At 37.9% G+C, this 14,947-nt stretch overlaps 1 protein-coding gene across 1 annotated transcript; it reads left to right on the top strand.

Annotated features, from left to right (window-relative positions):
* Positions 1-432: 432 nt before the first annotated feature.
* On the top strand, positions 433-12,194 carry LOC124435333 (endosome/lysosome-associated apoptosis and autophagy regulator family member 2-like). Its single transcript, XM_046985269.1, has 23 exons — positions 433-704; positions 1,260-1,383; positions 2,104-2,299; positions 2,970-3,048; positions 3,138-3,215; positions 3,723-3,902; positions 5,211-5,319; positions 5,769-5,838; positions 5,942-6,024; positions 6,275-6,363; positions 6,896-7,073; positions 7,253-7,354; positions 7,461-7,678; positions 7,872-7,939; positions 8,766-8,873; positions 9,042-9,131; positions 9,907-9,974; positions 10,386-10,437; positions 10,519-10,602; positions 10,677-10,814; positions 11,582-11,667; positions 11,737-11,856; positions 12,121-12,194. The coding sequence occupies exons 1-21, from the start codon at positions 615-617 to the stop codon at positions 11,595-11,597; spliced, it is 2,220 nt and encodes a 739-aa protein (XP_046841225.1). The 5' UTR covers positions 433-614; the 3' UTR covers positions 11,598-11,667; positions 11,737-11,856; positions 12,121-12,194.
* Positions 12,195-14,947: the final 2,753 nt, after the last annotated feature.

Genomic DNA, 14,947 nt, shown 5'->3' with positions numbered 1-14,947 from the left:
TTTAGCAATACATAGTTGTGTGTAATAAGGGGTCCATTTTTATTTCAGAGTAGGGTCTATGTGCTATATGGGCTGAGCCTGAAGAGATGTGATCCTAAAAAATGAGCCACTGAATCCTCCATTCTGGTATCTTCATCAAAAGTGATATGATGATTAAACGCGAGCTTTGAATATTCGATTCCGGTGTCTTCATTATGGGTGATATGATGTTAAATCTTTAGTCCATATTTATTTCTGTTGATGTAAGGTAGGCCAGCTTTCAAAATTGAGAAAGCTGTATATATATTATTCAATAAGTAGAAGAAAAAGTTGGAATGGAAAAACTAAGTCAGCAATCAGTCCACACTCCACAGTAACCTGGTAGCTCTATTTGAGAATAACGCATTTGAGATCTATTGCTAATAATAATTTATTCATATTTATTCATTTTTATGTAAATATCAAGGTTTGAAATCATGCAAACATCGAGACAACGTCGGCATCATCTTTCAACTGGAACGCTTTGAGCAAAACTTTCGGTTATGAAAAGGTTTTCCAAATTGACTTATTAGGAATATAAGCATTTGGGAATATTTTTATCGAAGCAGATATATCGCGTACAAGTATTTCTAAACATGGTATACTGGTCGAAGGCTTTGTACGTCTTCCTCTATTGTGCTATATTCCTGGCAAAGAAAGCGGAATCATTGCCCGAATGTAAAGAAGTACGTATCTCTTAAATTTTACACCTTGCTTGCTACAATTCGACTCGCGGTATTGTAGGGTGTCCCGAATGTACTACAAAGAACGAGAACAACTTTCCTTCTTCCTTCTCATTAAAGTGGAAAGTAATAATGCGTGTGTTAGTGTAGACAGTGACGAATGAACAACAGAGAACAGTTTTCACGGGCAAGAGCATGAATTAAAACAGCATGTGCCAATGTGAAGATTGGAGCCTAAGAATAGAAAATGGAGTTTACAATGAATAAACCAGTGCACAAACTAAGCAAATGTGCGTTTGTGTTGGATGAGATGAGAAACTACAAAAAAACATTTTTGAAGATATTTCTTCTTAATTACGTTACAAGTGCTTAACAAAGAGAAATTCTAATATTCTATTACAACTCCATCGTTTGCTGCGATTTTGTCGCGTCGACCATCGATAATTTAATCTTGAGATTAATTTGATTCGATTTTAAATTTAATTTGAAATTTAACGAAAAGTTTTATTATGGTTACAATATTATTAATACTGTCTCGGTTTCATTGTGTTTGTTTAGGGTGAATTTCATTACGAGTACACAGAATGCGGTGCGGACGGGGGGAGATGGCATGTCCCCGTGCCTCATTATGAAAGTAAATGTGCTGTCACGATGAGACCTCCTCTGTATCAAAAATCATGTGGTATGTAATAAGTGATTAACGTCAGCGTCGCCATCATTTGCCTTGTCCCCTCAAAATGTTCTGTATCATGATGTTTATGGTGAAAAACCTAAAAATACTGAAAACCATTGGCAGTTTTACTGTTCATTTACATTTGCGAGCTACAAGAAAGCAATAAACAGTTACTGCAAGCGTGATTAAGTAGTTTGTGACGTCCGTACTTTATTTAGTTGCGAACAAAAGCTATATCGGTAATCTGAAAGTTGTAACGTTTTTTGGGCAATTGTTCATCATGAATTTTTGTAACTAAATTACGGTATCATCTGTATAATACCTTAATTTCTTATTGTTTTACGTTTTATTGTTTCGAGATTGAAGTTCGAGTTATACAGGGAAATTTCAGCAAGGGAAGTTGAAACTCGTAAACGAGGAATTCGAGTTAACAGACTTCGTATTGACCCAAGTAAAATTCTATGAAAAATGTACTGTAAAATCCAGGGGGGTTGAGCTTACTGGAGGTTGAGTTAGCGCGGGAAGTAAGATGCATTTTAGTTCAAATTATCTGGGTTCTGCTGTATTAGTAATGTCAAAAAGTTCATACAATTTGTACATATGTGACATTTGGTAACGGGGGATGGCTCCAAAATCGAAAACCTTGCTGGCACCATTGGACATTACTGACTGTGACTACATCAAAAAATGCCTTCCCGACAAACCTGAGTTCGTTGTTTTCTTGCTTAGATGGAACATGTCCTGCCGGGCAATTTACTGACGTATCTTTGTTGAGCGAGGAATGCAAACCGTGTCCCAAAGGAAAGCACAGTCTTGGCAGTGCCGTACGTTACACAAATTGGACGGAATTTCCGCCGGATTTCGACACGTATGCGACATTGGACTTCGGAGAATCGTGGAGGAATGAAGGTGAATCGCAGTGCAAGTAAGTGAGTTTGGGTGAACAGGAAAAAAATTTCATTATTAAATTTTATTCTTTATAACATCGCGCGCTTCAACATCATGCTTTCTTGAAAATTGTATGAATTAGTCTACTGAAAAGGAGGTGAAGACATGGACGTGTCACAAAACTAAAGCTGACATATTGCTTCAAATTCCTCTTGTCAAGCGACTTGTATATTATGGCCTGTATGCAGCCTCATTATGGAGGATATTGGTGAACAAAAGTGTAAATAACGACACTAACGTTATTCTGCGATGACAGCTTTGTTTGATCTTATTGCCGCCGCACGTGATTAAAATTATGAAATTTACTATACCGTACATCGTGTTGTTGCCGACTTATTCTCTACATTAGCAAGCAAGCAAGCTAAATTGGAGTTCTAATATAAAAGAAAAGACATCAATTAAGTGTTATACATCATGCATTCTTCGGTATCCTACTCGAATTAGGAGTCATGAATCAACTGATATCGAAGTCAACTGGGCTCTTAGCTAGTGGCTAGTATTTTGGTTTTGAACCGAAGCTCAAACCTCAAAATCAACAACAGTAGAATGCACGCAATATAGAAATTTTTTCGAAAGCATTTATGTGAACAAAACTCCACTCTACATCCGTGTCTTGAAAATGAAAGCATATGTTCGATGTTTTTTAGTGCATCATGGGTTGCAGATGGAAATCTTCTACGTACCGAAGTATCGCCGTGTCTCTTGCGTCTTACATATATTGCAAACGTAAGAAAAACATTGAAGTTGGAAATTAATAGCTAAAGGCTTTCGTTGACAATATATTTATGTTCCACCAATCTTGCTCCGTTCTTCAGGTTGTCAAGGACGAAGGCTCCATAACCTTTTGGTACTATTACACCAACGATTATAACGGCATGTTCTTCAGCGTTTCGGTGAGTAATCATTTGTACTTTTTTCTCATTCCTTGCATGTAGCTATTTATTTTAATTTAACAAGACTTACAACGCAATTACACCGCTACAGAAATTTGTCGAAAATCTTCGTTTTTATTCGCCGTTTTAACTTCACCAAATGTTATGTCGGGGCGAAATTTTAAATTGAAGAAGTCATAAGCAGAAAAGTGTGCTGTATGTAGGCCACCGAACTAAACTACCTGTTCTAAGTATAGGAATCAAAGCTCAGCAGAAAGCTTTTAGAAGAGCCATTCAGTAAAGTGATGATGTCTTGAAAGTAAGAACAAGACGTCTCTCGTTTGTCTGTAAATAAAATCATCTATAACTTTTATGGAATGGTTCTTTTAAAAGCCTTCTGTTAATAGGCTCTAATATTTCCAATTAGAATTCAATTTTCGCCTCGTATATCACTTAATTACGAAGCTGGGCCAACCAGTCCAAGTTTAAATAAATATTTGATAAACCTCCTACTAACGTATTTTATAGGTTCGCAATGAACAGTGCGAGATTACCAAGCAACGCCGTGATGGCAAAAAGGACAATGGTGAGGAGAAAGATGAAGAAATGAGCGATGAAGATATGAGCGACGATGTTTATTATAATACTGATGACGATGACGTGATAAGCCTCGATCCGTCCTCGCAGTACGTATGGAAAAATGCCACAGTAAGTTTTTTCATTTTCTGTAGTTTTTTCACACATCCCATGGTGCATAGAATTTCTCATTTTTCCCTTTCACGAAATGTACAATTAAATGTTGTACATACCCATACGTATTCAACTTAAGCTTAACTGTGCATATAAGCACAGTATAGACACAAACAGTAGTGTCACTTCACTGTGCAACTGGCTACTGTATATTTAATTAGATTACTGGCTGCGGCTAGCCACCTAAGCGCTCCTATTAATTAGAAAATGCAATTCACTGGCTGCCACTATGCTAATCACATGCGCAATAAGATATGCGCTACACAAAAAATTTCTATAGAGTGGGACTTCTGTTTGTTTCTATGCTGTGATCTAAGGCATCACCCGCGAATGTTTGCGCATGCACGAACTACTACATTATAGCATGTGGGTATATGCGAGCGATGCTATGTCGCTTTTTCCAACCGAATGTCGTGTTTATGAATTGAACTCATCTAGTTTGAATAAAAAGGAACAACCTTTATGGCCATACAACCTTAATTGAGCTCGTCTTTCTCTCATAACCTTTAAAACCTTATAACCTTAATTGAACTCGTCTTTCAAACTTTAACCTTTATAACCATATAACGCTGATTGAAATCGTCTTTCACTCATAACCATATGACCTTTGTTTTCGAACTCGTCTTTCACTCTTTTATCTTTTCGACCTTACGAACACCTTTATTCGCATTTCAAACTCTTAGTCACACGTAGTCATGTATACGAACACATCCTACTTCGTCTTTTCGTCAATACTTCCTCTAATCAACTGTCCTTCAAAGCATCTGTGGTTCGTTTATGTACGTTGCGTCCTGTATTAATGAGCACTGCACAATCTAACTTATCGCTTGCATGATGTTCGTTTATCTGATTATGAACAAGTTACAAGCTCGGCGAACTGCTTTTGCTTTGGATATGTTATCTATTTCACACGACATAGATATAAAGGGAGTATAAAATCAATGAAGCGGGGGGGATCTCGATGATTTTGTTGGGGGGAGGATGCTCTAGTTTGATTAGATTTCAACCCGTTGAAGTGACATACGTCAGAATTTTTTATCAAATTCTGTAATCTTTTTGCTATGATTTGGAGATTTTCGGGAACGTGCTCTGTCACACACCAATTACAACTGCTTTTGTTGAATTGTTTGCAAAATTACAGTATAGAGAAGTTGGCCTCCCTCCTACATTCCTCGTACCCGAGGCCAGGTGTCGTTCACACTCTTTCCATCCCTTTCTAAAATCCATCCCAGCCATGAATGTTTGCGACTGCTTTTTCGCTTTCAGTTAAAATTAAAACGTGGAAAGAATCTAGTTGTCTGGCAAGTTGAACGCTGGAGCAACGAAGGAAACAGTTTTTCCAAAATGGCTTTCATCCGAGAAATCGAAGTTAAAGGTCGGTGGGGTTTTGTATAAAACGTTTTTACCCGACGTCGTAGCCGACATGTTGACGTACCAATTGAAAAGAATTTTAATGAAGCTCCGCTCTTCGGAGCACCAATATGGCCGCTTCATCTATTTTTCAGTTGATCCATAGGGAAATAGTGAAAACGCTCGATGCGTAATTTTGCGAATGTACCAATGTTCGGACGTTTTAATATTTTTGTTTCGAATTAATCTTTTGTGTTGGATGAAACCAGAAAGTTTAGTCGTGAGACTTTGTTTAGGCAGAAACTTCTCATGTCATACATAATAACTAATTTGGAGAAAACCAATATTTATTTTCTTTTTGTTCCATCCGTTTGGAAAGTTTGAATAGGAATTATAGGAGGAAGACTCGGTTACTTGAGATGTCTGTGCCTCAAGAGAGATACAATAATGCACTTTGAATTTTCCTTACTTTAGGTACCGCGTCGACTTCGGAATGCGTCAATTGTCCACCGGGAACGTTCGCTGATAAAGTGGGATCAGGAAAGTTAGGAGATTTCTTCGTTAACCTCTCATAATCTGGAATTTTAGGAGTTTATAGTGTCGTCACTTACATTGTTCTTTTTTCTTTTTTGCTACTCGTGTGTTAGATGTGAACAATGTGAGGCGAACTTCTTTTCGGAGGCCGGTGCTAAGGAATGTGAACCTTGTAATGAAAAAACGGAATATGCTCGTGAGTATTCAATACTCGAAAAGAATACCATACCGCAGAGAGGAACTATTATTATTCGCTATATATACAAAATCTCCGATTGTGATTGTTGTTAAAATGTATGGCAACCTTAAAGCTTTGTCTGTTTACAAGTACAATTCTACTTGAAAAGTTTTTGCGATTGCCCGTCGTCTTAACTGCAATGAATGTTGGTAACGAGTGACGACAGATATGTTCGCAGTTCGCATATTATTGAATCTTTTTGTCTTAGCTCGTGGAAGCGCGAAGTGCCTCGAACGTCCTGCTTGTGAGAAAAAAGATTACATGGAAATTTCCTCGGAATGCGATGAAGAAAACAAGGTTTGTACTGACAAATAATTTCAGCAATTGCAGCGACTTGTACCGTGTCGAGTCACGAAGGTTCAACCTTTGCTTTAGCCTACATTGTCACAGCAAGTATGGCCGAGACGTACTGTTTTGCTTGCACTGTCATAGAAAGTATGGCCGAGACGTACTGTTTTGCTTGCACTGTCATAGAAAGTATGGCCGAGACGTACTGTTTTGCTTGCACTGTTATAGAAAGTATGACCGAGACGTACTGTTTTGCTTGCACTGTCATAGAAAGTATGGCCGAGACGTGCGGTTTTGCTTGCTTTGTCAAAGAAAGTATGGCCGAGACGTACGGTTTTGCTTGCACTGTCATAGAAAGTACGGCCGAGACGCACGGTCTTGCTTGCGCTGTCATAGAAAGTATGGCCGAGACGCACGGTTTTGCTTGCGCTGTAATAGAAAGTATGGCCGAGACGTACGGTTTTGCTTGCGTTGTCATATCCAGTACGGCTTAAACGGTCAGATGCGAGCAGGCCAAGTAACAAAGATATTTTTGATTTAGTTCCAAACTCTTTACAAATGGATTGAGCCGAAGATCTGTAGTGAGTTCCTCGATGGCGCCGTTAAGTTACATGAAGCCGGACCCAAGGTTGAGTGTCCCACATGTAGTCCCGGAATGTACCTTAAAGACAACAAGTGTCTTTTCTGTTCCGTGGGATACTTCAGTGACGGTGTCAAGGGTATAGCCTCTTATATTACGATATGAACGCGAAGATTTGTGAGCGAATATATATAATCGACAACAGAGAACTGTCATCATACATTGTGAAAGGAGCTTAGTTTGATAATGACCGGTTTTAGAAGCATGCCACTCGAAAAATTGAAATAAGGAAAAATTACAATGTTACTTTTTCGACAGGTTGTGCGAAGTGTTTGCCGACGACAGCTTCCGATTTGAAACATGATTATAGAACTTGGAGAAACTGGCCGCCTGCCACTGATCACTGGTGTTCCAGTTATGGTAAGCGATTATGCGGATCTTCAATTGCGATCTTCGTCCCGAATCGGAAACATTCGACAGAGGCGGTTGTTCATTAAACTGCGAACATTTTACTTGTATATTGCAGTTGACGGCTGCTCAACACCCGCCGGATGGCAGCTTCGTGGCCACTATATAGACAGTGGATTTGGCCATTCTGATGACGTCAGTCTAGATTTAGAGGTGAAAACTGCAGGCTTTGCTGGCGACCGAGGACTGGTGTCGAGAATTGCCACGGAAGTTGGATCCGTAACAATCGACTTTGAAATGGACTGCGAAGGATCCTGTGAATTTACCATGTTCGAAGTAAGTTTGATTATTTACTCCGTGGTTCTTAAATGTTGGCGACTTTTTGTTTTTATTGCTTAAAATAAGCCCAGGCTTCTTTCGAATCGCGATTTTTGCATCATGAGCATATCCTCACCATTTGAGATTTCATGAAAACTAAGATTTTATGTAATGCAGTCCTATATAACCTCTATATTGCTTTCGCACACAGAGGAAATTCAACAGAAATTCTGCAACAGTGGCTCATTGGAACGGGAGAAACACTCGCCAAAATTTCACGTACGTATGAAAAGAAATTTTACCGAGACGATTTCTTGGTACCTCAGTGATTCATGTATATCACATCCTCGCAGCGTTTTTATCCATTAACATCCACGATAGTTGATGGATTACCTCCTGACATTGGAGAGTTTGGAACTTAGTCTTCTGCGGCAAATGAGTGTGCGTTCTTTAAAAGATTGTTAAGACAAAGTGAAGGTTTTTCTTCTGTTTCAAGCAAAGTGCTTTCGTCTTTATTCAGGATGCCTAGGCATTCGAGAAGGCACGATGCAAGGGAAGCTGAAAGTTTGTGATCGGGGGGTGTACCGTTCGTTATTGATATCTTCCCTCCGTTGTTCTCATTTACAAAGGACTAAATCCACTAGTAAATAAGCATAACTAATGACTCTAACCTTATAACTTTAGAACCAAGATTTGTATGAACGATCCATTGTTCAAAATCTCTGCCCGCGGCATTTTAAAATAGGGAAAAGACGAAATCTAAAGAACAAGTCTAATGAATTAGTGGCTCAGATTTGTATGTTGAAAGAATAAAGCTTGACTGAGATGTCGTTCACGAAAAAGATCACCCTAACAGCTGATTTCCCTTTTTGTTTCCTAAATACTCTAGCATGACAGATGAAACTGATGAAACAGAGTTTGCAAAAGAGCATGTTTTGGCGGCTAGTAGAGTTGAAAACAAACTAAAGGGAAAAGATAAATGCTTTGAATCCTTGATCTCACATGTTTCTCAAGCCCAGTGTTTGACATCATCTGTAGCGTAGTTTATTACAGATCTTCAACGTATGTACTTAGATTTCATGGTCGTGTTTGTTGGTCTATTTAGGTACGCTGTGACTGAAAAAGGTCCCTTGACTTTTCGTTGGGGGTTTAAGAAAGAAGGTAAAAGAGTATTTGATCCTGATTTGAAGACTTACAAATACATCAATGACAGGTTCGTAGTTTACCACAAAGTTCCCACGGTTTGGATTGATAATTATTAGAATGGTTTCAAACTTTAAATGCTTTTCAAATAAATGGAAATTGAGTGGGCAAAATTTTGAGAAAAATCAAAGTACTTTTATTTCGTTTGACACAAACACGTGATGATATTTTCCTGTAGAGTAAAGATATACTCTGTACTTCTTTCAAATACTGTGGACGGTGGAGCAGAAGTTTGTTCAAAATGCCGTTTTCAAGTTGAAGATTCGAGGTAATGGTATTCATGCAGTGTTAGAAATTTTTGATGTTCTTGAAACGTGACTGTAAAGTTTCATATCGTAAATAATATAGTGCGATATTACATGTAGATGTAGATCGCCCAGGTTAGTGCAGTTCAGAGAAGGACTGTTAGTGTTGATGTTAACTGACATTTCGAAAACTTTAGCGGTCTTCCCAGTCTTCACTCCGAAGATGACTACCTCGAAGATTGTCAAATCAACCATCAACATCAACATTCCTTCTCAGGACTCTATACTGACCCGGACGATCTAAATCTACAAACATGAGACGATACTTCTGGATTCATTTACTTTATAGTGCGAGATCATACTCGAAAGGGAATGTTTGGTTTCGGTGCATTTTATCTCTAATATAGCAGCGTAAAAAGTTACATAAAACACTGTGAAGATTTGTTTCAATAGCAGTTTATAAATCTGCGACTGCATGTAGCAATACAAGAGTCTAAAGAATACAAGACAAAAATCTACAACAGCAAAGTGAAGTTTTGCAAAAAGGCACACCAAGACAAGTTTTGACATTACTCTCGTTTGTTTTCTGCCGTGCCATTATCATGAAATACTTAGATTTTTGTGCATTTCAAAAACACGTGAGCTCAAAATAGCTGTTTTTGGCTCTTTTAAAATCCATTCGTGCGTGTTTTCTACATACAAATATAAATGCTTTCTCAGTCATCAGTAGCTCCCTAATTATATGGAGTCCTTACGTGAAAGGGAGCTGATATTTTCTCGTTTTTCCTTTTCCTATAGTTGTGTTGAGTGTCCAACTGGTCAATACTTCGATGCTCAATCATCAATGTGCAAACCCTGCAAAAGCGGTGATTTTCTTGTGTATTTTATTTTCCTCTCGACTCGAGCAATACGTGTTCACATCACAAGTGCATCGTGCTTTTTTTCTTCGATCGTGGATTGTATTTATAATAGCCAACAGCACCGTGCCGTGTTAATGTTTCAGTAACTTCTCTCCGTAACAATAATATAGATTCCTAACAAAAAAAGGAATGCTAGTTACCTAAAATGTACATAGTACAACTACGTTTGTGAGCTTGCTACGCCAGTGACTAAGAGAGCTATCCTCTAAGGTGATAGTTCAAGTGTTAGACAGGCACATGAAGTCTTTGGCGAAGCCAGCTTTTTATTTGTGCAAGAGTCAATATTCATATGTGCTAACAACGCATTTCCATGTAGTATTTAATCTTCCTTCTCTTCAAAATTCCATTTGTGAATAGGTACGTTTCTCAATAACAACAAGTGTGAAAAATGTGGCCCCGGTCTTGTCAGGTAGTATATTGCATGTTTTCGAAAATTATTCTCGTGAAAGCTAGAGAGGGAGCGAGTAAATCGAAAACTTTTTTTTCTCAGCAATCCGTCGTCTTCAAAATGCTATTCTTCGTGTCATTATCATGGGAAAGACGGACGCCATATTAACTTCTTACAATTGAAAGGGTGCGATTTTTTCAAAGTCGACCGTATGTTTGCTAATACTTCAAAATATTCACTCAACTCGTGCTTTTTTTCAGCATCCACGTGGCTCGAACGAATAAATTTTTCTTCGGCAAGGAAATTCGTTTTTCTACGAGTATCGTATCAATTTGTGTGGTGTGGATGCTCCCGAAGCGACCTGTCATGACAATTCCACCATCGAAGATGGTAAAACGGTGAGATGTCTGTAATATTCACTAGGTTTTTTTCTTTTATTTGATATGTTAATTGTCCCTGGCTAGCTACACAGAAGCGAATTCCTCTACTCTGTTATATTTGACGAGTTCAACTCCCTCCAGTTGATAATCACACTAACAGCATAAACATCTTTCTAAAATATCAAAAGAAAATCTAAACTCCAAACTTTACGTGTCTATCCATAGCAATATAAGAATATGAATTCTGACATTGTTGTACGCACATGTAAAACGTGTTTCTTGGACTAGATTTGATTAAGCACTTCAGGGTTCTAGTCGACCACTCTACTAGTCAAGCCAGGGACTGGAGGCGAGCCATATCTTTTATAAGCTGCTTATGCACGAGATATTTTTGCCCCAGCAGTGTTAATAGTGATTCTGATTCTCGTGTTGGCTTTGAAATATAGCAATGAAATGCTGCGGCTAGAATCTTCGTGAAATGTTTGTTAAGAATGTAATGAAAAATGTTGCGTGAAAAGCAGAAGAAATATACATGAAAACTAATAATTATAAATCAGTGATTTGCGTAGAAATAACTCGTCTCGACGAAAATATTATTTGTTGACATACTGACAAAGTTATTGCTGATATAAATTGCTTAAAATATAAGTTTGAGTAACTCTCTGAAATGTTTAACTTATTCATTGCAACAATAAAAAATATTAAAACACTGTGCGCTGCGTGCCTGTTTTTTTATAACTACATACCCCAATTTATAAACTTCATATGATTTTTGTATTTTTCAGCAAGTGTATAAATTGAATGCAAGCATTTGTCAGATGCGCATCGTTTCTGGAAGCGGCAAATCGCCGATTTCGACAACACCTGCCGGGTAAAAATGCTGAATAGCAACCCACGGACATTGAAAATATTCATTTGATGATGTTTTCCTTTTTTTCAGCATCGGTCATCAACTGATGGGAGTTTACGATGAGAAACCACAGAATTTATCATTGGATGTATTCGACGATGGAAAATTGTTGAACGAATCATTGATATACTTTGATTTTCTCTCGCATTCGTAAGTTCGCCATTTTCAATTTTTCATTACGGACATGCCCGCACTAAGCCACGTACAAATTTGAAAAAGTTTGTTACTAAAGAAGATGGATTTTTTCACTTTTGCAAATCAGTTTCTATCACAATGGAGATGGCGCTGCTACAAATATTAAATTTCATTAACGAACATGTAGCACGCTGTCAACTGCAGCTGGATCGTTCACAGAATTTAAAGTGTCTGCCATCTATTTACGACGGTCGTTATATACTTTATTTTATTTTATAGAACGACACGTTCTTGCCCGAAAGGTCGATCGGTCTTGATTATCCTACGATGCGACGAACAAGCCAGTGACAAGGTACAACATTAGTAGTCAATAACCTTTTAATTTCCCAAGTTTTTTGGTCCTTTGTTTACTTTTGCTTTTCCTATGGAATTTATAGGGTGTGATCAAATTCCCATCGAAATGTCAAGAGGGCACTTGTGATGGTTGCCAGTAAGTTAAGTTGTGATGGTTGCCACTAAGTTAAGTTGTGATGGTTACCAGTAAGTTAAGTTGTGATGGTTGCCAGTAAGTTAAGTTGTGATGGTTGCCAGTAAGTTAAGTTGTGATGGTTACCAGTAAGTTAAGTTGTGATGGTTGCCAGTGAGTTAAGTTGTGATGATTGCCAGTAAGTTAAGTTGTGATGGTTACCAGTAAGTTAAGTTGTGATGGTTGCCAGTAAGTTAAGTTGTGATGGTTACCAGTAAGTTAAGTTGTGATGGTTGCCAGTAAGTTGTTGTGATGGTTACCAGTAAGTTGTTGTGATGGTTGCCAGTAAGTTAAGTTGTGATGGTTGCCAGTAAGTTAAGTTGTGATTGCCAGTAAGTTGTTGTGATGGTTGCCAGTAAGTTAAGTTGTGATGGCTGCCAGTGAGTTGTTGTGATGATTGCCAGTAAGTTAATGGTTGCCAGTGTTGTTGTGATGGTTACCAGTAAGTGTTGTGATGGTTGCCAGTAAGTTAAGTTGTGATGGTTACCAGTAAGTTAAGTTGTGATGGTTGCCAGTGTTGTTGTGATGGTTACCAGTAAGTTGTTGTGATGGTTGCCAGTAAGTTGTTGTGATGGTTACCAGTAAGTTAAGTTGTGATGGTTGCCAGTAAGTTAAGTTGTGATGGTTACCAGTAAGTTAAGTTGTGATGGTTGCCAGTAAGTTAAGTTGTGATGGTTGCCAGTAAGTTAAGTTGTGACGGTTGCCAGTAAGTTAAGTTGTGATGGTTGCCAGTAAGTTAAGTTGTGATGATTGCTAGTAAGTTAACATGACCAAAAATTATTCTCCTACAATGTTAAAAACTATGTTGTACGTAGAGGAATTAATCTAAACATTCGATCTGACTATTGCTTAGGGTGGTTTTGGGAGCACAGTTTCAAACGTCTAGTTTAAGGAACTTTGACGTTTTCCACCAATCACAGCTCTAGGTCGTGCTGTGCTAAAGAACTGTAAAAAACTGTGTGTACTTATGTTCGCTATTTGTTCTGTAATCTTCATAAATTTTAACTATATGAAGATACATGTATAGTTACAATGACGTATTTGTTCTGGAGTAATTTTTCTGCCTTATATGTTAGGTTTTTGTTCTTGTGGCATTCGAAATCCGCTTGTCGCCTGTGTACGAGTGATGATTACGAAAAAATTGTTGGTGGCTGCGAAGTAAGTTGTCCGTTATTAAAAAGTTTTGTCTGACCAACCTTTCAGTATCTATAACTGGAGGGCGCTGTCCTCTGGACAATGACTACCAAGCGTATATTAAAAGGTATTTTCTTTGCTAATTTGTTGTCGTTTTTACTGTATTCTTTATTTTGTTGTCTCGTTGAGAGTTTTGTTTCGTTGTTTGTTCAGTTCGATCGTAGCTTTTGTCCCTTTAGATGTTTATAAGTGAGTCGAAGTAGTCTGTAATATGACTACTGTCCACTAAATCAGTAAGAGTGTCGTAGAATAGAATTGTATCTAGGCTATGTGCAATCTGACCTGTCATTCTAAGCAGTCAACTGCTTAGAAGCTTCAAAATCAATAAGAGGCGATTCATATTATTTGTTTGAATAATAACGGCTTTGATTTCAACCTGACCGAGTCGATTCTTATCTGTAGTTATTTTTTTGTGCTACTAGAATCAGATTTGTTTAAGCCTCGATGACTTTCATCTCCTTATCTTGTAGTGAATGTTTGCTCTTGTAAATATATAGAACCGAAAGAAGAAAATTCAGTACATTTGGAGAGAATCACCAAAGTGAGCGAAGAAAACTTTCTATAAACATGCCATTATCGGAGAAGTGAATAATAATTCATCCCACCTGCTTAACTTTACAGATCTTGTGTTGGTGGGGTTAGACTTCCTCAAGGCAAAGTTATACCTTGCAGCGACATGACAGTTCACGAAGCAGTCAAGCAATTTCAGGTAGAAGCACATTTAAGGTAGATAACCCTTTTCCATCGTCGCTTTTTCTTTTCAATTTTTCCTGATGGGAAAAGTAAATGGCTCTATGTAGAAAGAAAGTGCACTTACGAAACTTTAGTCTGATAACTACGGTTGACACGTACATGAAAGTGTGGAATGAATGATTATTTTGAGGGTTTTTTCATGTGGGAAAAGGTTTGAGTACGATGGTGTAGGTATGTTGTGTTTGAAATGAAAACACAACCTCTTCCTTAGGCTTTTCTTCAAAATCCGGGCCTCGTAATTCCAGCCCCACATTTTTCGTGTAAAGCTAGTGGAAACGAGGCTGTATGATTTGTCAAACTAATTGATCCTGGCTTCGATTTTTTAGTTCGTCATTGGAGCTGTTGCCTTTATTTTGACGGCCATCATCGCCATCTTGATCTTCCTTTGGTACAAAAACAGAGTGTAAGGATAACGTAACTAGATTTTTCGCTGAATGGGATCCCATATTCAAGATACATGTATTGCATTTTCCAATCAGGGGCGTAAATTTTTATTTGCGGTGGCTGGCTCCACAAAAAATTTAAAAGCTAGCTGTTTTTTCGGTAAAACACAGTAACTTATTTCCATATTTTACGTAAAAGCACAATTGAAATAATACATTGAATATAGAGAACAAACTTTTTTATTACAGA

Source organism: Xenia sp. Carnegie-2017, unplaced genomic scaffold (genome assembly GCF_021976095.1).
Source record: "Xenia sp. Carnegie-2017 unplaced genomic scaffold, XeniaSp_v1 HiC_scaffold_14, whole genome shotgun sequence".
Taxonomy (NCBI): Eukaryota; Metazoa; Cnidaria; class Anthozoa; order Malacalcyonacea; family Xeniidae; genus Xenia; species Xenia sp. Carnegie-2017.
This window is presented reverse-complemented; position numbering and strand designations above follow the sequence as displayed.